The sequence below is a fragment of the Lissotriton helveticus genome, chromosome 3_1, assembly GCF_964261635.1.
Source record: "Lissotriton helveticus chromosome 3_1, aLisHel1.1, whole genome shotgun sequence".
NCBI classification, from domain to species: domain Eukaryota; kingdom Metazoa; phylum Chordata; class Amphibia; order Caudata; family Salamandridae; genus Lissotriton; species Lissotriton helveticus.
The window spans coordinates 806,079,530-806,104,190 of record NC_136061.1 but is presented as its reverse complement, the minus strand read 5'-3'; the positions used below and the strand labels follow the sequence as shown (position 1 = coordinate 806,104,190).

Genomic DNA, 24,661 nt, shown 5'->3' with positions numbered 1-24,661 from the left:
AGCACACCAAGAGGGAACGAACAGAGGCTTGCTGGATGCGGGCTGAGTTCGCGACTGAGACCTGGTTGATGGGTCCTCCCCACCCCCTGCGTCGGCGGTGCTGAGACCCTGGAGCCCAGGTAATGGGGAGCGGGCGCACCGGAAACCGCATTGTGTGATCACTACGGGCATATACAGGGATATGTAGCCTACATGGATACTTTGGATGTAAGCATTTCTTTCTGGTGGTACAATAAGGTTCTTTCACACAAAGATTACTAAACGAAACCTGTGTATGCTGGGTATACCCTACATAATACGGTTCAGACCTTTCAATATTTGGACATTATTTTTGAGGAGTGTCCGAACTGAAATGCCTTAATATTTAAAAGAAGAAGCCACTTTTTCAATAACAAGGTGAGATTGTTTTATTTTGCTTCAAAGCATTTGCCCATTTCCGCATGCTTTATATATCCAAGAGTATAATGATCTTGACATATCACAGGGATCTGGGGTTATGTTCTTGAAGATTGCATACAGGTAAGAAAAAATCATTATGAGGCGTCACTAGGGTTCACCTCTGTTAGAACTTCCTCAGTTAATGCATGAGGAGCTAGAAATGGATTATACTGAATATTGTGTTAAACAAGCTTGTCTGCTTGTAACAATAATGATCTAGAGCAATCTTGCCACCATGTGAAAGAGAGACACTTAGCTAGACCATCTAACTATTAGAAATATGTCACAGAATCCATTGGCAGACATAATAAGAGACTGCAGTAGGGACTAGAACCATTTAATACACCAAAGAGAATATTAAAAAAATATATAAATAAATGGCTACTTGTTGCCTTTATCAACAGTATGAAGGTGCCTTATTTCATCATTTAGAATTAGTAACATCATAAATCTACTGTCTCTGTCAGATGGGCTCTTGTTTTCATTCAATGATTTTTGTTTATATGATAACTCAAACTACTGCACATTTCTCTATTTTTGTACATTTTATCATATACTTCTTAATAGGTATATTGTGCCCCTGAAAAGTTACATTAGAGCATGACACCTAGCATTTCTATACTTTCTTTTATTACCATCACGCTTGGTGTGCCATCCTGTAGGGAAGTTTGTATAGGTAGGAGCTATACTGTTGTGGAAATCAAAAATAATTAGCGTTAGCATGAGCTGAAGCCATCTTTTTTGTGGTATCCATTTTGTCAGCTATGTAATTCTTCTGTCTTCACTGTTGCTTGCCTTTCTATTCTGCTTGTGTCATCAGCTTTAGTTAACTCCTTCTGTACTTATCCAAAGCAATATATGAGAAAAGGCCTGTAGCTGCTAGAATGCACCTGGCTAAAGATGTAACTGTCGATCGCTCTTTGCTACTGTAAGCAGTTCTGCTCCCCCTCCCACTTTACTGACTAAGTGATTTCCATCTGTCCATGTTTGTCAGTAACTATTCCTGTGTATGCCTGTTTCCACAGATTGGCGCCATGGGTCCTCATCGGAGACGCGGCCGCCCAAAGGAGTGGTCTTGACAGAAGAATGGAATTTTACTGAGGAGACGTCCTGTATGAGGAAACCCATGTCTTTGCAGCCAAAGTGATTTTTCTGGTTTTCTTGATCTGACCCTCCAGGTGGTGGCCAGTCCCAACGGAGGTTTCCTTTGGCGCAAGTATTTGCAGTGGCCATTAGGTCGACCAAGAGATTGGCAGTTGGAGGTTGGAGACTCTTTTTTGGTAAGGTCGCTGAAGCGGCACTCTTGATTTGCTTGGCCAAGATTCTGGTTTTGTTTGTTTGATTTATTTTTTACAGAAAATAAAGGCAGGTAATGTGGAGATTTTCCTCTACTTTTGAATAGTTTAGAAACGTAATATTTTACACAAAATTGGTAGCATGTCTGTTCCCAGCACACTTCGTAAGCTGTGTTGCTGTCTTGGAGGTACCAAAATGGATTCAGACAGAAGTCAGCCAGCTCCCCCAGACAGGACACCTGATAGGCATATGTACATTAAATATGGTATTTCCTCCATAATGTATAGTACACTGTGGAACAAATATACGAAAAAGGATCCTGATTTACAATGACCTGTGAATGGGTCATCTAACCTTAAAAAGATTCAGTATATAGAGCAGTGATTGTTTAAACATAAGAGTCCGCAAGATACGTTTGATTGTGTACGAATGTGGGAGAAAGAAGTGCAAGAGAGAGTGAAGAAAGAAGAAGCTACAGCAGAAAAAGAGCACCATAAAACGATATATCAAAAAGCATTGGAATTGAAAAATAGGGAAATTAAGGAAATAAAAGACAAAGAGGAATGAGAGTGTCGTTTAGAGGTAACTGGCCAGTGCCCTATTAGGCTCCCATACTTAATACACCTCAAGATGATTCCATCTTGTTAGATGGACCTCCACCCCTTATAAATTCCCTAGTGCCCCTGAGAATGAGTTTTTTGATAAGGAGCATTTGTCTTCAGATGAAAAAGATAAAGATAAGGAAGGTGGGTGGCAAACTCGCTCTACTTTTACCAAGGAAGAGAAAGATACATTACGGGACATTGCCAGAGAGGAAGCGCGTCAGACTACTACAGCGACGGTCCTCACAGTTACAGTTCAGACTTGGGAAAACGCCAAACAGTTATATTTTTTAGAAAAGTTCTCTTGGGAGGTAATATATGGTTGGTTGCATAATACTAATGAAACAGAGCCAGATGATATAAGTATTGATTATAAACAGTTAGTAGATGGGACTTTCCCTTTTTCAAACTTACCTGATATGATTAGGCGAGTGGTCAAATTACGAGGTGAAACATTGCATTTACGAAAAGAGAGAGAGTTAGCTAGAAAAAATAACATTATAGAAATAGCTCCATCTCAGACAAAGGAAGTAGATGTTTCAGTAGATGTGAATAAACCTAGTAGTAGTGAAACTGTTATGAAACCAATGCGTGAAGCAGCACCTCTGTATGTTCCCCCTAAGGGAGCGGGAACAAATGAGAATAAAACCTCAGATGATGCAAAGGGATATTTTATTTTTAATTGGGTCTATACCCCATGGGGTAGAGTAGATGTTATGGCTCTTAAAGCTACTTTGCCTGATCCGCAGAAAAATCCGGCCGCTTTTTATGAAGAAGTGGAAGGAGCTATTAGCTCCTGCACTATGACCCTGCCAGATATTGATATGTTTTTTGGACTAATTTTGACCCCTGATATGTGAACAATTTAGAATGTAGACAATATTGCAGCTTATGGTGATACTTGGGTGTATTTAGAGGAAATAGATGTGGCCTGAGATCCTGCGCAGAAACCGCAACAGGTGATATTAGATATTCCCAAAGCAATTATAACTCAGTTGAAAATTCTTATACCCCCTTAGAAAATAGATTGGACAATGTTAGCGTCTTGTAAGTTTCTGATTTCTTTACACGATTTGAAGAGACATTCCATGACTTTAGTGGGCAGTCATTGACAGATGACACGGGTAAGCATCTGTTCGTCGACAAATTTGTTGCTAACATGTTGCCAGAAATAGTTAGTCGTCTAAAGCCAGCAAGAGTTCATGGACTATGCCTTCCCAATCTCCAATATAACGATGGATTAAACCCAGATCTGTGACTGGGGGTGAATGTTTTGCCAATGTGCAACATTTTGTCCATCACCTTTTGTGTGTTCCAATATTATGAGCGTCAGGAATTGGAAGAAAAAGGCAAAGAGGATAAGAAGGTTAAGGATTTAAAGACGAAAGTTAAGTTGGCTCAAGTATATGGTCCACAATTCAGAGGTAGTGGTAGAAGCGGGTGTGCAGTATATACTCCTGGTGTACCCCCTTTCTCTCTAGCAACGTTGTCTTCTGATCAGTGTGCTTATTGTAAAGGGATTGGACATTGGCGTTCTGAGTACACCCTTTTGAGAGGGCAGCAGTTTGAGCGGGGTAGAGGAAGCATGAGAGGATGCCCAGGGAATTCAGGACAAAGGGGAGGAATAGGAAATCGTACTAGATTTGAGGCAGTTGAATATGGACCAAACTGTTCTAATACTTTTGACAGATGGAATCAATATCAAATGACAGATTATTCGACTGATGGTCTAGGATGGGGTAAGGAACCGGTTGAGGTCCCAATAGATCAGAAGGGTCCCTATGTTGATGCAAAAGTTTTGGGTTCTATTGATCAGTTTCTGGGAAGGCGAAGAAGCATTAATACACATTGTTCAGGATTTGTTCAGAGTGGGGGTTGTGGAAGAAGTCCCTTATAACATTTGTAATAGCCCTATTCTTCCTATTTTGAAAAAAGACACTGACACTAAAATGTACAGATTCAAATCATAGTGCCCAATACCCCTTTGTCTCTGGCATCACAACACTTCTTATTATGGTTCCTCCTACCGCCACTTCATTTAGTGTCATTGATTTGAAGAATGCATTTTTCTCTGTAGCTATTCACCCAGACTCTTTGTTCGGCTTCACTTTGAATAATCGATCCTTCAGATTCTGCAGAGCTCCACAAGGGAATACAGAGAGTCCTAGCATTTATAGCCAGGCATTGAAAAGGCAGCTTGATTCTTTTCCTGTACCGCAAGGGGTGGCTGCCGATAACCTAACACTGTCCCCATTATCATTCCTTGCCTCTCATCATCACAAAGTCTCTTGGAAGAAATTGCAATATTGTAGACAGCAGGTTACCTACTTAGGTCACCTCCTGTTTAAGGAGGGATGTGCACTCACACCAGATCACATTCAAACCATTTTGGACACGCCGGTGCCCCGTACTCAGAAGGATGTTCGTGCATTAATTGACCTTACTTCTTTCTGTGGGCAGTGGATCCCTAGTTTTTCTCACATTATTAAACCTTTGTTGGCCCTTTTGACTAAAGACACTCCAATGCCTCTCTGATGGACCACTGAATGCCAGAATTCTTTTCAACAGTTACGTCATGCTCTTTGTTCTGCACCGGTATTAGGAACTCCAAACTACACTAAGGCCTTCACACTCTATGTATACAAGAAGGACGCTTGTGCTCTCTACGTTTTAACAAAGACACACGGTGATAAGCAATGTCCTTGTACATATTTCTCAGTTGTCCTTGATCCAGTTGCTCGTGCGTTGCCTGGGTGTTTCTGAGCGGTGGCAGCGACGGCTGTGTCCATAAGTCCGAGTGAGGGAATAGTCTTGTCACATAGATTGCTTGCGCTAGTACCCCATTCAGTTGATGCTTTGTTAAACCAAACGAAAACACAACATTTGACTAGTGCCCGTTTGACAGGCTATGAATTGACACTTTTGGCTCCTCATATCACACTGAAAAGATGTTTGACTCTGAATCCTGCTACATTATTGTCATTCCCAGTTACTCAGTCTCAGTCATGAGAGCTACATGACTGTATATCCCTTACTGAAGAACAAACAAAGGGTCGTGTTGACCTATAAGATACACCTCTTTGTAGTGTTGATGGGAAATTGTGGATTGATGGATCTTGCCTGAAGTTGCCTGATGGTACTACATCTGCTGCTTATGCGATTACAACACTTCAGAGAGTAGTTGAGACAGCTTGTATCCTACAGAAGTCATCTCAAGCTGCCGAGTTGATAGCACTGACAAAAGCATGTGAGCTTAGTACAGATTTGCTTGTTAATATTTACACTGATAGCCAATATGCCTTTGGCGTGGTGCATAGCTTTGCCCAACTCTGGAAAGAAAGAGGCTTTCTCACTTCATATGGGACACAAATAGTGCATGGAGAATTAGTGCGTAATCTCCTTACTACCTTAACCTATCCTAAGAAAGTAGCAATTGTTAAGTGTAGCGCACACAAGGAAGTGACTGATAAAATAGGAACAGGCAATGCCTTTGCAGACTACACAGCTTGCGAGACTGCAATGCAAAGAAGTACTACATCTATGTGTGTAGTTAAATAACACGCTGAACGATGGCATGATGTCAGGCAAGATATGCTGGACATGCAACAATCTGCCTCTGTCGATGAATTAGACCAATGGTCCAGGGAGGGAGCATTGGACGATGAGGGCTGTTGGAGGAATAAAGAAATTACAAAATGGTAGTTACCCGCAGCCTATTTACATCCTATGATTTACATGGCACATGGACCGGCACATGCTGTTGCATCCTCAATAGCAAAGCAACTTATGCAAGTTTGGGATCATCCAGAGATTGTCGGTACAGCTAAGAAACTAGTCCAGTTCTGTTTGATTTGTCTTCGGTATAATCCTGGAAAGGGAATATGAACTCCAACAGGAGGGTTTGCAATACCTACTGCACCTTTTGAGGTTCTGTAAATGGATTATATCCAGCTTGAAAGCTGTAATAATCTGAAGTATGTTCTGGTAGTGGTGTGTATCTTTAGTAAATGGGTGGAGGCATACACCACGAAGGATAATACAGCTCTTACTACAGCAAAGGTTCTCCTAAAGGAGTTTTTCCCCATATTTCGAATTTGTCGAGTTTTGTGGAGTGACAATGGACCCTATTTTATTGGGCAAGTTGTTGAGTATCTGATGAAAGGGTTAGGAATTAAGCAGAAGTTTCATGCTGCTTTTCACCCACAATCAGCCGGACTAGTTGCTGAAAAAGACTGTTTGAACCACTGTCCTGGGTGGTTAAAGACTCACTACAAAGGGAGATAGCCTAATAGTGACTGCTCGTCTCAACCTCAGTGAAGAAACCAACGTCGCCCCAGGACCTTAGGGCACCATCTGTTTTATTGTTCAACGACGAGATGAACATGCCTAAGGAGAAGAAGCAAACTGCAGCAAGAGTATGTGATCGAAAGAGTATGTTCATTATTAGACTCACTTCGATTGCTGGTATTATTGCTACAATAACATGGGTGGTAGAGGGAGTAGCTCCTGCTCGAAATCTGCTGGTTGCTACTACTCCCCGTTGAACACCATTACTTTATTCTTCCTTATTATGAGAAGAAGCATAGAATGTCCTACCTCATTATCACTTTCATTCAGATGTTGCACCATACACACAACGCTACAAATGCTACCAACTGTTGGGTATGTGGAATGATGCCAGCACATCAGAAAAAGGGACGAACACCTTTTATTCCCTTGCCGTTTTCAAACAATGGCTCCTGCAGAACCTGGTTTGCATTGTTGTGGGCTTCTGAAGTTGCTAACATTACGCATGCTGATGTAGGAAATCTAAATGCTCAATTGAATAGGGTTTGTTTCCCTGATGAGGAAGGAGATCTACAAGCTAACGGAACTGTATGGGAAATGGAGGAGTATTGTCGAGGAAATTCCTCTGCATGCTATGTTCTCCCTAACACTCGAACAACCAAGGGAAATGGGCCTTCTGTTATTGCTGTCACTAGAGCTTGAGCAGATGTCTGTGTGAGTTGTACTGGCAGTACACCTGTGGGAAAAAGTGACTGTACTTTAGTATTGAACATTACTGGAATAAACAATAGTAGTTTCTAATCCTCACACAATACCTATTTCATTTGTGGAAGTAAAGGTTATTACTAGGCCTGGGCGTAGTTTGCGTAGCATAGCTGATGACACTGTGTACTTGTCTGCACTGTGAAAAACTTGCAACAGAATTGCAAATGGCATCCTGCACAGTGCCAGTTATGATAAAATAAGTATCTCTATCTTTATATGCTAAAGTGCATATAGTACTTTCACAAACATGAAACTGAAAAATTGGCAAGCAGTAAGAGAGGTGATGATTTTGGGATCCTCCCTAACCTAGGGGGAGTCCCAAACAGATGCCTTGAAAACAAAAAAAGCACATCTTATTGAACAATTTGGTGGTGATCCCATCCTCTTAGGACCACCCCAAGCACAGTTATTGTCAAAAAACCATTCCCAATCAAAGGCCCTGCAAAGCATTATGGGATGAGATTAGCGGTGGGCAGTGAATATTATATAGTATCCAATATCAAAATAATCCTCCAAAGAGCTGCAGTTCAACTGGTGGTTACAAGATGTCCCTCACGAGTCAAATGCAAATGCTTGATGAAAGGGTTTCAATGGTTTTGCATTTGACTCGTGAGGGACATCTAGTAACGACTAGTGGAACTGCAGCTTGATGTAAGAATAATTTCAATGCTTTGCATTTGACTCGTGAGGGACATCTAGTAACAACTTGGTGAACTGCAGCTCTTTGTAGAATTATTTTGATTTTGGATACTATAATATTCACTGCCCACTGCTAATCTCGTCCCATAATGCTTTGCAGGGCCTTTGGTTGGGATTGTTTTTTTGCCAATAACTGTGCTTGGGGTGGTCCTGAGAGGATGGGACCACCACTGAAGTTCAACATAATTTGCTTTTTGTTTATGCTCTTTGTGTTCAAGGCATCTGCTTGGTCCTCCCCCTAGGTTAGGGGGGATCCCAAAATCATCAGCTCTCTCTTTGCCTAATGTTCTCTTTGTAAAAGTTCACTTTTGTTAATATGTTTTTAAGCATGTACAATTTCTTTTTCAAAGCATCTGAGGATGTTGTTGATTTAGCTGCTATGCTATGTGATTAAGCACAGTGTTGGTACTGTACTACGTGCAATTTGCGATAGCGTAGCCCAGGGTTAGATATTACCAGCTACATATTTGGTGGTCTAGAAGCTGCTATGTGTCCTTTTTGCTTCCACCTGTGTTTTTGGCACCTGCATCCTACCATAAGGACTATAAACTGTATAATGACATTTCTAAGACCCGATTCAACAGGACAATAAACAATGATGAGGTGGATCAAACTGATACTGCACTGCAGTAGTATAGTGACTTTAATTTGGGATTATTCTTCTTTGTTGGTGTGGCCTTAAACAGCAGGAAGATCAGGTGTTTGACACGTGTTGTAGAGGCTGTAACCAATCAGACAGCAATGGCGCTCGGAAATATCACAGAAGAATTACAAATTACGAGAATTGTGTTGCTCTAAAATAGGATGGTCCTTGATGTCCTCCTGCCTGGCCGTGGTGGATCATATCGCATCATTGAGAGTAGCTGCTGCATTTACATCCCTGACCACGCCCCTTCAGTTTTTTATGCAATTTCCAAGATGCACAAAATAGCCACTGAAATCCACCAGGATTCAGGGACATGGATTTTGACTGGATGGCTATGGAATATGTTTACTGTATGGGGCTGAAAATTACTGTCAGCTCTATGTATATTTGTTGCGATTCTTTTCATTTCTTGCCTATGTATTCAATATGGCCCGATGCTCTGTTCCCTTTGTAGTTCTACCTGTACCTCGTATATACCGACTAAACAAAATGCTAGGAATGTAAATGCCCGCCTAGCAATGGACCAGGAAATTAATAAACTCATGAGAATAGATATTAATGATATCTTCCATGTACCTTCCAAATCATAGAGATGTCTTCAGCAAATGCTAAAAGGTCCGTCTGTGTAAATCGAAAATAAGTGGCGTTAGCATGAGCTGAAGCCATCTTTTTTGTGGCATCCATTTTGACAGCTATGTAATTAGTTAACTCCTTCTGTACTGAGCCAAAGTAATGTATGAGAAAAGACCTGTAGCTGCTAGAATGCACCTGGCTAAAGATGTATCTGTCGATCACTCTTTGCCACTGTAAACAGTTCTGCTCACCCTCCCACTTTGCTGACTAAGTGATTTCCCATCTACCCATGTTTGTCGTTAACTATACCTGTGTAGGCCTGTACCTTCTATTTGTATCCACATGCTTACCAGTGCAGTAAATTCAGTATATAAGCACCATGGTCTGTGTATTCAAGCCACAACCTCCTGGAACACTTGAGGGTGTTGTAAGGACGTGGTCTCACTCATGAGCGAATAAACTTGTTATTTTGAATTCCAGCTCCAGTGTCAACCTCTATTTTGTTAGTCTAAGGACCCGAGGACAGAGAAGGGTGACCCCTGCACCGGTGTGCTCAGTAAAAAGCACATTTCTACACTATAGGAAAAGTGTACTAGATAATATGATGGAGGGAAGGTTTTTTATTGAGGCAGCTAAATTAAGGAACACGTTGATTACCTGATTAAAAAAGGAGACTGATCCAACCCTAGATGCTACAGACCGATCTCCCTCATTCATAATACTTTGAAGATCCTTTGCGCATTTTATTTAATAAAATAAGGTATTGGGCCGAATGGGAACCTATTTTAAACAAATGTCAGGTGGGCTTTAGAAATAAACTAGGAATAGTGCCTTAATTGAAACCTGATTGCTGGCAAGTACACGATAGACCGGAAGTCACCCATCTACCTGACTTTTATGGGCCTTACCTCAGCGTTCGACTTTGTCAACAGGTCACGTCTGTGGTCGGTTCTTTTAAACTATGGGTTGGACAAGACATTAGTTTACTTTTAAGCATATTTGCGCAGAGACTTGAAGGCACGGGTGAGGACTAGCAACGACAGGGAGGTCTCAAGGGATATCACTATTGGAAGTGGGGTCAGACAGGGGTGTGTACTGGCCCCTCTCCTATTCTTCCTATACATAAATGAATTACACAACATACTGTCAGAACTCACCAATGACGTACCTAACATTAATGGCAACGTACTCCCCGCCCTAATATATGCAGTCCTAAGGGGCCAAACGCATTACGCACTTTATTTAGGGGTTTTTTCCAGCTTTTATGGCAGACTTAGACCTTTGCACCAATTTTAAGAAATCTTTTTTAATGACCTGTGGCCCATAATTCAGTCACCTCAAGCACTGAACATTTATTATGAACCCACACTTTCCCATATCTGGGATTAGTATTTTGTGACACTGGATCTTGGGCAGCCATGCTGCCCATAGTGGAAGTAAATTTATAAAAGTGACGAACTTGATCTTGAGTCTTCCCCAACCAAAACAAGCAGAGGTAGTACTATCTATAGCAAAAATTTATAAAACACAGTGTAGCAAAAATGTATAAAACACAGTGTATCCCCACTGCCACATATGGCGCTGAAGTTTGGGGTTTTACAAATTGCAGTGGAATCCAGAGAGGGGAAAACAATTTCTGTCGGAAACTCCTAGGGGCCCAAATCTTCTCACCAAACTTTGTGTGGTATAAGGAATTAAATCTGTTGTATATAGAAGATTTTATCAGGTCCCGCCCATATTTTGGCTAAAAGTATGCAAAACCCGGCAGCGACTTTGACAGGAAGATCATAGCCAACTGCCTCACTTGCGACAATGGGGGTGCATATCCTGGCTTTCCGCTGTCAAAAAAAGTTTAACTAGTGTGAACTTTGAGCACATCTTCTTCAATCCTTTGGGCCAAGAGGGAATACATATAAAGGTTCTCATGGATGCACTGTATGACTCTTATAAAAATGCAAGATATGCCTCAGAGGTCCCAAAATCATCAGTCGCTAGGTATATGTCATTAACGGAGGCTGACAACCCCCTAGCCCATATGCCACCTAAATATCTTCTGAAGATCCCAAGTCGTTGGGAGAGAAGCTTGCTCTTTCGCCTCAGGAATGGCACCCTAAAATACTCACTTTGCTTTCCTTTGGGATTCAATACTAACCATTGAGCATATGCCCTGTCCCTGTGGCACTCGTGGCAATCAAGCGTTGTTACATTTCTTATTTTTCTGTAACTTTTATCAAAAATATACAAAACAATACTTGATCCCCTACTTTAAGGCACTTACAAACATTAATTATAGAACAGCATACCTTGAAATTCTCAGACTTGAGAGGGACAACTTGATTTTCCACGTCTGCTCCTTTCTGAGAGCGGCAGTTCGCTCACGTGCCTCCATGAGCACTTTATAATGCATTTGAGGGCCCCTGTACACACACCACCGCTTTCACTGGACGAATCTACCCACATTTTATAGCGCGGACCACCAAATGAAAGCATTACCAGTGGACTGGACTACCCTAAAAGAATAAATCTAAATTGCACCTTTTATCATGCTGCTAAAACCGTTCGATCGATTGCACTGTACTATAATATGCTGCTATTTGTTTGTGGAAACTCTGAAAGTGTTCAATTATTATTATGCTGCTATTTGCCCATTTTTTTACTTTTCCCATGATACTGTTGTTTTGTACAACGTGTTCTTTTAACATAAACTTATTATTGAAGTCGTTGTAATCGGATAACACCCTTTTATCTATTGTATTTATATTGTGTTTTTAATAAAAGTTGTACTGTTGCTGGTATTCTTGAACTGTTCTGTTATGGATATTTTATACCCGAATAAAGATTATTGAATTGAATGTAATTGATTACCTGATATAATAGCAATTCATTTGAGCCTCCTATCTATATTACACCACTATTACTCTGTAACGGGAATGATTGTTATCACAAGCGCTTTACATGAATTTTACGCTGATATGTATTTATGTCCTTATATTAGTAATTGTAAATGTGCTGTATTAATGACATGTATTTTGTTTTGTTCTGTGGATGATTTTTTGTTGTTTTTATGATTTTCAGTCTGAACCAAAATTACCTTAATCTGATCTCATCTCAATCCACCTAACACTACAAATTGACACCAGAAATTCGAGATTAAAGTATTCACAGCTCCTATTGATCAAATTGCCACATTTAGGTATCAATTTATGTACATTTCCAAAAGGGTAAAAATCAAATGTTTATGTGCAATTTATTGATGATATGTGTCAACTGGCAATGTAGTCAAACTATAGCTAGCACAACTATTTTGGGCGTGCTGCTATGCCTGGATGAGAACTGCAGAACAGTAGAAAAAGTATAATGTTTAATAGGAAGTAATACTATTTTCATTAACAACGCTTTTCTTCACCTAGTGAAATAAACTCCAATGTGTGATAAAAGACAATTTTTTTGCTTCACTTTGTGAAAAAAATATCTGAACACTAAATACATACCACACTGTTGAACCTGTCTTCTCCACCCGTGTTGTGGACTTCCTGCTTGGGCACAGGCCCTTGCATATTCAGTTAAAGCTCGACACCATGTTTGATCATCAGTGCCAGACCTAATAAATATATAAAATATGCATTGTTTAGCATATTGCCTATTTAAATGATTAGAATGAGCATACAATTCATAAACACATTATAAAACAACCAGTCACAAAAGCAACACATTTGGAAATGCACATATTTGGTGAATCAATTTTTGTTAAAAGCATGGGTAGGAGAGTAGGCTTCTACTGTATTTGTCTGTCATATTATACAGTATTTGAAGATTCATATCACGCTTCATATACCATTGTGGGTGCCAAATCATCTTTCTAGATGGAGACCAAGCCTCACTGTATAGAACTGTGATGTTCACTACAGAGTGCCTATGTGAGAAGCATTTTGGTGTAGAGCATGTATGACCACACAAGTGGTCTTATCTTGTCTGGGGGTAATGCACTTAGCGGTGGAAAAGAAGTATGGGAGATTGACATGCAGTGGCAGGTTGTTTGCCAATTTTTCTATGGCTGTTACTGCTGTAAAGTGTCCTCTTTGAGGTCTTATGTTGGTGCGAATAGGTATAGGCTTGGGTGATGAGGAGCAGAAGCCAATATTCGCCTGGATGGCTTGTTGTGGTAAAGTCATTCTTCATAGAATAGTATTAAAGGCAAGTAAAAATTAGATAGTTATGCCATCTGTGGATTGAATATGTTAGAAACCTCCAAATCAGCAGCTGTGTATGTCAGATCACCTCATCAAAGAGTGTTTTCTTAACTGCCATTACATGCTTAGAAAAGAGTGGACTAATAGAACCAGTATGTCTAATATAAGAATGTTTGTTTGAAATCGATGTAATGGAATCATGTTGCTGTGGATGACATATCCTGCAGGGTAAGAATTGGTTGGGCTTCCACTCTGCGATTTGTTTGGGGCAAAGTGCCTGCTATCCACTGACAGGGACTCCAGTCCTTTATGAGATAATACAAATGGGAAACATCAATTACATCACAGTCATTACAAGACACTACCTTTACAACGCAACTGTTACAACGTAACTGCCTTTACATTGCATGCCATTACAACGCATGCCATTACAACGCATGTCACTACAACGCATGCCATTGTGGGTACATGGGAATGGTAATTTTACCCCTACACTATCCAACACTGTCACAACCGTTGCACTCACTGGAGTGGGAATAGCAATTTCTACCCCTACACTATCCAACACTCACCCTACTGTTACACTCACCGGAGTGGGAATAGCAATTTTACCCCTACACTATCCAACACTTACCCTACTGATGCCCTAAAAGTATTATACGTTGTAATGGTATGCATTGTAATGGTATGCATTGTAATGGAATGCGTTGTAATGATAGTTTTACAAAATGTGTTGTAATGGCATGTGTTGTAAAATCATGCAATTTAATGGTAGCTGCGATGTAAAAACTGTGTTGTAAAAGCATGCGTTGTAATTGTTTGTGGTGTAATGTCATATATTCAATACAAAGCCATCTGGTAGTAATGGTCACCAATTGCACATCCGAAACACCAATATTGGGGTTAAAATAACCAAGTTACACATATGTAAGTTGGACATAACGTAGTGCTTTCATGGTATCCTATACCCTTCTACCAAAGGGTGTACTTTGAGTGTGGGTCCATTACTATGGACAATGGCAATGAAGCTTATGTGACATATAGTCCACGGAGTAGTATAGACTGACTAGTTTAATAGTGAGTTGTCTATTGATAAAGTGTCCCGAGTGTTCACAGTAGTCTTGATTGAAAATTCATACACACACAAGCTGACATCCAGCAAGTGTTTCCTCTGTATGCAACTTTTTTAAGGTTTGGTCCAATTTAATAAAACAACAATGGTATCCTCAGCCTTCTAAGGAATCCATAATATTGAGTTTTGAAAGATGTAGTATTCTCATAAGGACACCTAGTAAATTGATAATATCCACAGTATAGATGAGTTGTGTATCCTGAAAGGTAAACTGGAGTAGGTAAGTGTGTTGATATTTCATATAAACCATTAGTAGTAGCTTCAAAAAAATAACATGATTGCATCACCAATTGGATCTTCCACTATGAGCAAAAGAATGTTTACAGAAGACAGACCACGATAAGCTTGTGCTAAGGTAAAGACAGTTTATGTATGAACCTCTCGTCCACTGTGAAAAGTATGCAAAATGACATGATTGTTGAGAATTTTAGAATATTTTTAGTAGTGTGGAATATACAAACTTTGCAAATTGTATCTGTTTTATTTAAATTATCCCAAATCTGAACCTATGGAAGTATGAATTTCTACCATTTACTCAATTACTGCCCGGTGGGAGACAACAATGTCAGTGTACAGTAAGATATCCACAGGCTACTTAGTCACATGAAGTGTACCATCACAATCAAATATATCATTACTACATCACAAATGCATGTCTGCAGCACATACTGTATGTTTAGGAAGAGTGTAGTTTGCTTTTAGTGGGATTTTTTTGTGGTGCTGACACATTTTAATCTTCTATATAGCAAACAAGTTATGGGTAGAATGCTTGAATTAATTCCAGCTACTTGTAATCGCTCAGGGCCACATTCCAGTCCATCGTTTTTCATAATAGAGGGTGTTTCTTTGCTTTTAGTAATGGAAAAACATCAACATGAGGGTTTTAAGATGCATGAAACCCAATTCACCATTTGACAGTTTTAGTGATGGCTTGGGCATCCAATCAACCCCTACCACATTCAACCATATGCGTTCTCTCATATCAAAACTCCTTGCTTAAAAAAAAAAAACGAGATTGCCTACTATGTGCTCCAATAAAGAGGTGAGCTGTGGGATGCATTGGAGTGGAAGGGGTCCCTGTATGCTAATGGGCCCCTGTGCACCCCGGTAATTCCCCCGCAACAAGATTATCAGCACTAAAAACACCCTAGGAATGAGGTGCCACCCCTGTCATGCCATGTGTCCTATTGCACTGCCACTGACAGAAACCCCTAATTGAGTCCCTTCAAGTGCTGTTTAGACCTAAATGAATTGATAAGTAAAGTCCTCTCTAATAATACAGTAGGATTTTAAGTCACAATTCAGAAAATGACACTTTTAGAAAGATGGCATTTTCTTGTCCAAACCATTTGAGCCTTCGCCACTGTCTTGGATCACATGACTGTAAATGGCTCTGTGACACAAAGGGGACTTGGTGTGGACAAGATGGGCCATCCTGCCACCATGGCTGGTGGCGCAGTTGTGCCCAGTCCCAGTTACATTTCAGAGAGCTTTCCTCCAGCACACATAAAGGGGTCTGACACCAGCCTTTTGTCATCGCAGACTACTTGGAGCCTTGACAGTAGAAGAGGAAGAATGTTACAGTACCAGAGGTGGTGGCAGCATAGGGATTCCCCCACATCAAAGGCTGACACCAGTTATAAATATTTGACCTTCAGTGCCATTCTTTAGTACACTCCTGGGCCTGTGGAAATTACAGAAGAAGAACTGCCCTGCCACCAGAGCACTGACCTGCTGCTATTAAAGGGCTGCCCTGATGTTTGAGGACTGCCTTGTTGTCTGAGAAGTGAAAAATAGACTGGCTTACCTTCATCTCAGCCTAACCTGAGTAACTTTGATTGTCAGTTTGGGCTACAGGGAAGGAACAAGCTCCAGAGGGCTCCCTGCAACTGCCTACCTGACCTGCTCCCACTGGACCTGCCCGAAAAGAGCTGGTGACCGCTGCCTGGAGTCTTGGTCCCAAACAGGTGACCCCTAGGTCTTGGACTCTTGGCTGGCATCAGAGTGTACTTGTCCTTGCCTAACTGTGAGTCCTACCAAATCTGACGCTGCATTATGCAACCCAACCTAGGATTTCCCATGGCAGCACCTGACAGCTACTCATCGGTAGCTTCATTGGAATCGACGCAGAACAACGCATGACCTTGCCTAAACCTAAATTGGTTTGGTATTTCTGTTGTGCTGCATTTTCACTTTATCACTGATCATGTGCTGCATAAATAATTTACACATTGCCTCTAAGTTAAGAGTGACGACTTTGTGCCAAGCTACTGGATGGTGAAGCACAAGTTAATTTAGTGACTTTTTGTGGTTCACCCTGATAAGGATTGTTGTTGTTGCCTGTGTAGGTCTTCCACCCTCCTCAACCAATAACCTGATTTCTTACAGTACACAATATACATGTGATGATGCAAAATTTTGAAAATTATAGTATATGACATGTTTACTGATTAAAGACACGAAAAGCTGAAAGTACACTTTGGGTATGTTTGGCACAGTGACACATGAAACCAAAACAAGTGTAGTAGAAGCTATGTAAAATTGTACTTTAAAGTGTAAGATGAGGGGCCTGGCTTGCTGTGATGTAAGTTGGCTGCAGCATAGAGTAGTGCCACTGAGGTGAGCCCGCCAATCCCCCTTTCTATCCGACAATCATCCGGAGCAAGAACTACAGTAAGGGAAGACAAAAGCAGTACACCTTCCTGAGGTTAGCAAACCTCGGCAAGCTGAGACAGGGGCCCGTAACAGAGCAACAGCCACGGAGAGAATGGCCCCAAAGCAGCGGCTTTGTGTGGAGTGACTCAGAGCCAAATGCACAGGAGATATCTGAGAGTCCTGTTGGGCCTAGGACAATATATCCTAAAGGAAGGGCGCGGTTGGTGTAACTGTGGTGCAAGTCTGGGACGACGAGCCGGCTGCAATGGTATAGCAGACAGTGGGTCCCACAGCAGGCTACTGAGCCAGCCAGCACCACGGAAGATGGGCCGAGCCTGATGGAGCGTGGGAGGAAGATGGAAGTCTCAGGGCAGGTGTGAAAGAATAAGGCTGTGAGGACATACCCAAAGCTGCCAAGAAACACCCCTAGAACACAGTGCTGTCGATATTGTAAGTGCTGTGATTGACGGTGTGGGACAGGCGTACACCTTGTCTCCACGGTGTGCTGAAGGAGAGGCCTTCCATGCACTCGGTGACATAACTATGTACCTCACATACGAGATAAGGAAGTGAGACTCTACAACAGCAGGCAGAGTGAGGCCTACCTTCTGGGGGATAACTAACCCATACCTGGGAACCACCAGCTCCAGGGGCAGACAAGGTAAACATGTGTCTCCATAATAACAAGGGACTAGACTACACTCTGTGCTAAGAGGAACTCGGAATATAAAAGAATTATAGGGCGCCGCAGCTAAGTGAGGAGTGCATGGTTGCTGAGGAGACAGAGGGGAGTGGCTGGGGAGCTCAAGACGGGAACCCCAACAGGCCATCAGGAATATGGAACCTATCTGGGCAGGCGGCGGGGAATGTTGTCTGGAGACTTCTTGAGCCTCTTCTTCAGAAAAGTGCAGCTAAATTAGTGGTGATAGACCTCCATGCCCAGAATAGTCGAGCCATAATGGGAGGCAAGGGACCTTGGAGCGTACAATAGACAAAACTAGATAAATATACACTTCCGAGGGAATCATGTGCCAGAGACTGATCCCTCCCCCTCAGTGGTTGTGGAACCAACACTGCAAGATGTAATTGTGGCTCTACAGGGAGTGTGAACGGATTTCACTGGGAGAATAGACTCTGTGACTTAAGAGGTCTCGCTGCTAAGAGCTGACTTCCAAAACCAGGGCACCTGAGTAAAGGAAGTTGGGGAAGTCATGAACAACCTAGTAGTTGACACAAAGGCGTTGCAGAAGAAAGCACAAGACCTCACCGCTACCACCAAAGTGTTGGAGGCCAAGCTAGAATACCAGGATAGTCCCCCCACCACCATAATCATTGTATTATTAGTGTCCCGGAAAGGGTGGAGGGTCAAGTGATAGACCTGTATGTGGAGGATCTCATTCTAAAGTTGCTCCAACCCAGGGGTCCGTCTAAATATTTCCCAGTGAAACAAGCCCACAGAGTCCCGGGCATGTGGCCAAGACCAGGGGCCCCACTGCGGCCAATTATAACCCAGATCTTCAACTATCCAGAGAGAGATGTGATCCTTCAAGCTGCCCAAAGCGCCCCACTGTTCAAAGTAGACAACACAGTTGTTACATTTTCCCCCGACTTTACCATAAAGGTGCAGCGAGCTAGCCAAACATTTCTGGAAGTCAAAAAAGCCCTCTGAGCAAAAGAGATTAAATATTCTATGCTCGTCCAGTCTGTGAAGTTGTCAGATTCATCTAACTGTGCCCTATTTGATTCTCTGTTGCCCTTTTGGACCTGCGTTGAGATGTGCTCCTGACCTTTCCCGGTTCCTCATCCCTGCTCCCAATGTTTGTCAACTCTGAACATCTGTTGTGTAAAGGAGTAACATCTCCTAACATACAAAAAAAAAACTTCACAGACCTTTAACACACACCCACGGACTGCAACTACTCAAACTACCCCAGATAGACGGGCAATGACAATCATGACCTGGAACGTGAATCGAATTGGTAACAAGATAAAACATACATTGGTGATGCAATATATCTGACGACAAACCCCAGATACAGTTCTACTGCAGGAGACCCACTTGATAGGTAGCAACTGCAGAGAGCTAGACAGGTTTTGATATAACCCTAAGGTGCGTGGCGGGTTTACAACAGGATCACGGGGTGGGGATACTTGTTAAAGTAACTGAGTCCTTTGTGCCAAGAAGGATATGGCAGGACCACTTAGGCAGATATGTCGCCCTTAATGTGGTGCGGGAGGGGAAATACCTCAACTTGTACACAGTTTATGTACCACCCATGCAACCACAATGCCGTAACTAAGTACACTGCTCCTAGAACTGACAGAAGGAATGCTAATACTGGGAGGAGCCTGGTATACAGTAATGGACCCAGATAGAAACAGGATGTCGAAATCAGGGAGAGAGATAGGTACAGACGTCCTGAGGACATTCGCTGCCGCTTTGGGGTTAGTCGATCTTTGGCGTGAACACAATCCCTCGGCGGAGCAGTTCACCTTTTTCTCTGCACCACACAGGGGATTCTCCTGACTTGACTACTTACTACCGCAATCCACTGAGGCAGGTAACTTCACAGGGGCTATACACAGAGCAAGGGGTATATCTGACCAAATTGCCGGTAGGGGCTAAAAAGAAAGAACAGAAGCTCCAATACAAAACACTTGAAAAGGACACTACCCAATTAGAAAGTACAGTGGAAGGACCTGGACATTTTAACCCGCAGACTAGTGACTTAATTCGCATTAAGCACCAAGAGATGCAAGACATACCGGAAGGGAAAGCCAGAGAATATACTAGGGTGTCCCAGAGGAGAATCTACAAATAGGGGACAAGGCCAGTAAATTGATGGCCCGGTTGGAAAAAAGAGACAGGGAATGGAACTGGGAACTAGAAATTAAAACTCCACGTGGGGAACACTGTAGGACAGGAGAGGAAATTGCCAAGGAGTTTTCAAAGTATTATGAGCATCTATACAAGTCTTCCACGACAAAAACAAAAATAGATAGTGTAGAGCTTCTACAGGAGATGCACCAGCCCACCATAACAATAGAAGCCCGAGAAGATCTTGACAGAATATAACCACAGATTAGAGAGATTAGGCACCGCAGCACTGGTGGCCCCACACATGTTGGACATGTTCAGGGAATGATTGGAATCAGTAGCTTGCCGAAGGAAGAGCGACTACCCAGTATAGTGGTGATTCCTAAACAAGGCAAACACCCAGGAGGAATGTACCTCCAACATACCGATCTCGCTCTTAAACGCTGAACCCAAGATCCTGGCCAAAGTCCTAGAGACCAGGCTCAACAGGGTATTAATCACCATCAATTACTCAGATCAATCCGGATTTATGCCCATCAAAGCACTAGAGTAAATTTACGATGCCTGTATGCTATGCTACATACCACTGAGGGTGAACAGGAGAAGAGCACGTCCTTGGACGCCTGTATGGCATTTGACAGCATAGAATTGCAATACCTATTTGTCACCCTGAAGCGCATTGGCATCAGCCGCAAATTCTGTGCCTGGGTTCAATTGCTATTTGCAAACCCCCTAGCAAGAGTGAGAGCGAATGGAGTAGTGTCCAAACAAGTGGCACTGCATAAGGGCACAAGGCAGGGATTCCCACTAGCTCCAATGCTTTTTTCCATGGTGCTGAAGCCTCTGGCAGCATGGGTCAAGGGATATCCTCTTATAAGGGGTATCTTTTTGGGGGGGTATGGGAGGAAAATATCAAATTTTACGCCAACGACATAATTCTATATTTCACAAATCCTCGATCTACAATCAGCCACATGCTGCATATATTTCAAGTGTTTGGGAGTTACTCCGGTTATCAGATAAACTGGTATAAATCCCTAGTGTTTGTCTTGTCCGGAGACACACAGACTCTACCGACCAGTGGGAAAGACCTAGAGATTAAAGGCAAATTTAAAAACCAGGGGATAGTGATCTCTCGAACCGCGGCAGAATTCCTGGATGATAATCTATTATCCCAGCTACATAGATTACAAATGGATGCTTCATCCTGGATAAATCTGGTACTTTCACCGATGTGGAAGATGGCCGTCTTTAAAATGATGGTGCTCCCATGTCTGCTATACGTTCTCCAGAAAACCCCTACAGGGTACCCCTAGACGTCTCTTGCAAGATAGACTCAGAAGTGAGTCAACTACTGTGGGACGGGGGAAACTCCAGGTTAGCACTCCACAAAATACAACGAGGAGTTTATGAGTGCGGTCTGTTGGTCCCGGACATCAGGAAGTATTACAAGGCCACACAGTTGGTCACACTCAATGAATGGGGATTTGTGGGATGGGATAATCCCTCACACCGGCTAGATCACCATGTGATGGGTCAGAACGGATAGCTGGAAGCATAATACAGCAAGAAAATAGAGAACATGCTACCAAAACACAAAAAAACCTCGGTCCGAACATGGAGGGAGGCAACTAAATTCCTGGGTTGGGAAGGCAGGCTGATGGAACGCACTTCTCTGTGGTACAGTGATTACCTAAAAGAGGTGGATTGACTGCGAGGCTTCAGCCAGTGGTCGCTACTGGGTATTAAATACTTGGAAGATGTCTGGGAGGGACAAAATATGGTAGATTTCCATGACCTACAGACTGAATATCAAACGAATAGTACTGAACAGTTCTGTACATACAACTGAAACATGCCTAAAAACACACATCCAATTAGGGGACCAAATACCAGAATACTCACCTCTTGAGGATAAAGTGCTCAAAGACCCAATATTTGAAAAGGCAACCTCCCTCCTATACAAAAAAGAATATGAACAGTGCCCCGGACCCACTAGGAGAGCTCCGGGAGGCATGGGAAGGGGAAATAGGGATCCTGAAGGATGATGACTGGGCAAAGGCTCCACAGAGCCCCCGAGAAGCAGCTGTGAGAGCACGGTTTCGCCTCTTACAACTATGACTCCTACAAAGATCCTACACAACCAGAACAAGACTTTACCGTATGGGTAGGAATGACTCAAACAAATACCTGAGGGGATGTGACGGAGTGGGCACGTTCTTCCATACATTATGCGACTGCCTCCTGATGCAGCGATACTGGAGCAAGATCAAGTGAGTTATGTCCACAGTGACGGGCCAGATAGTCCCACTAGAAGGCTAAATTGCAAGTATTATACACTACAGGAGAAACCACGTGACCATAATATACCAAATTATGGCTTATGATAGTAGCTTTAATAACCAAAAGGAATATAACCAACGGATGGGGAGCGACACAACCTCCCAGGTTTAAAGATTGGGAGAGTGACCTGGACTGGGGCTACGCAGATGAGAAAGTGGTATATCAAAGTCGAAGATACCCTGGGAAATCGAGTAAAATTTGGAATAGACGGGTAGAACACAGAGAGATTTGAAAGGATACAATGATGACACAGATACAAAGTATTGTAGTTAGAAATAACGTGTTAAAGACCAATGCTATTGTACTTGCAACACAAAGATTTTCAATGCTTTTGATGGGAACCCAGTGATGGACACGACCAGCTATAATTACTGTACAATATACAGTATTATGTATGCTTGTAATGTGATACTGAAAATCTGGGGGTAGATATATCAAGCTATTTTTTAGTCGCAAACGCTGCGAATCGCTAAAAAACAGCATTTGTGACTAAAAAATAGGAAAATGGGATGTATGTAAGAATTTGCATCACAAATTAAGTAATCGCTATTTTTGCGATTACTTATTTTGCGAAAGTACATATTCTGCAAATATTCTTGCGATTTCTTATTTTCCATGGTTCAAATTTTGCGAATTTCACAATCTAGAAATCGCAAAATAAGAAATCGCAAAGAGATGTATGAAAAAATCGCAAATTGCGAAAACATGAAAATCGCAAATTAAGAAATCGCAATTACCACCAACTACATGCAGGTGGTAACCAGTTTGAAAGTATAAAAAGAGACCCACAATGCAATGTCAACTTTCAAAATGGCGGGATTTTACCTGATAACTAGGAGGCTGCGTATCCAAGCCCTTGCACAGAAGAGACAGAAACAGGGGAGAATCTTCAGACTGCGCATCACGCTGTTCCAGCAGACAGAAGAGGACATCTTTGAAAAATACAGGCTTGACCCACACACTATTTTGGACCTCATTGCTGAATTGAAACCGTTCTTGGAGCATCAAACAGGCAGGACACAATCAATTCCAACTCATGTGCAGGTATTGTGCTCACTGCACCTTTTGGCTTCTGGTTAATTTCAAAGGGTCATTGCAGAGGTTGGCGGGGTGTCTCTGTCATTCTTTTTTCATGTCTTTCTGGATGCAATGATGAACAGGCTACAACATCACATCTACTTATCCAACACCCAACAAGCCATACAAGAGACTAAACTGGATTTTTATCAAATTGCACGTTTTCCACGTGATTGGTTGTATAGATGGCACCCATATTGCCTTCACTCCACCTGCAGCCACAGGATATGTGTACAGAAATAGGAAGAGTTTTCATTCGCTGAACATTCAAATGGTGTGCAATGCAAAGTACATTATCTCTGATATTGTGGCTAAGTACCAAGGGAGCATTCATGATTCCTTTATCTTCCGGCATAGTGAAATACATAGACGCCTGAGTGCTGGATGGTTTGGAGAGGGATATCTACTAGGTAAATGTACCACAATTTTACTCTCATTCACACAACAATTATTCTTTGATGTCACACACCCATTCTTTCTTTCTCATCATGCAGGGGACAGTGCCTATGCGGTGTGTGATTTCATTCTGACGCCATATTTGAATCCATCAAATGTCCGTGAAAGAAGATAAAATAGGGCACACCGGTCTACCCGTGGTGTCATTGAACGGACATTTGGAATTTTAAAAAGCCGCTTTCGTTGCATACACAAAAGTGGTGGTGCATTACAATACAATCCTCGAACATGCTGTAAAATTGTAAGTAGCTGTGCTATGCTACATAACATGGCTATGAGAAAAGGGACTGAAATTGGAGTGAGTGACTCAGACACATCTGATGATGATGACATACCTCCACCTAGAAGAGCTACTGCAGGAGTAGGAGCTGCTGCTGGCCGTCAGAGACGTACTGAGATAACACGCAATTACTTTTAGGTACAATAATGAATTTCAAAACATGTATTTGCTTTTGAAGTGAATGTTTTTAATTTCAAAACATTGAGGCTATTAATGTAAGGCAACATGACCTGTTAATGCACAGGCATTTTTTTTTCTTATTTCTATCCAAACAAAATGGTAAATGTGTAAGAACAAAATTAGATTCAGCAAAATGTCATTTTGTGCGCTGGCAGCTTTGAGCAGAGCGCTGCACAGATTCCATGCTCCCCATGGTTGCAGAATGTCCGGCATTCCTACCACTC

The 24,661-nt window shown here is 42.1% G+C and overlaps 1 protein-coding gene across 1 annotated transcript in view; it reads right to left on the bottom strand.

Moving 5' to 3' along the window:
* The window catches only part of OTOG (otogelin), a 1,048,712-nt gene that overhangs the window by 857,327 nt on the left and 166,724 nt on the right, over window positions 1-24,661 (bottom strand). The window contains exon 8 of the mRNA XM_078682941.1: window positions 12,798-12,907. Within this exon, the coding sequence (XP_078539067.1) occupies window positions 12,798-12,907 (110 nt within the window). The remainder of the gene's footprint in view (window positions 1-12,797; window positions 12,908-24,661) is intronic.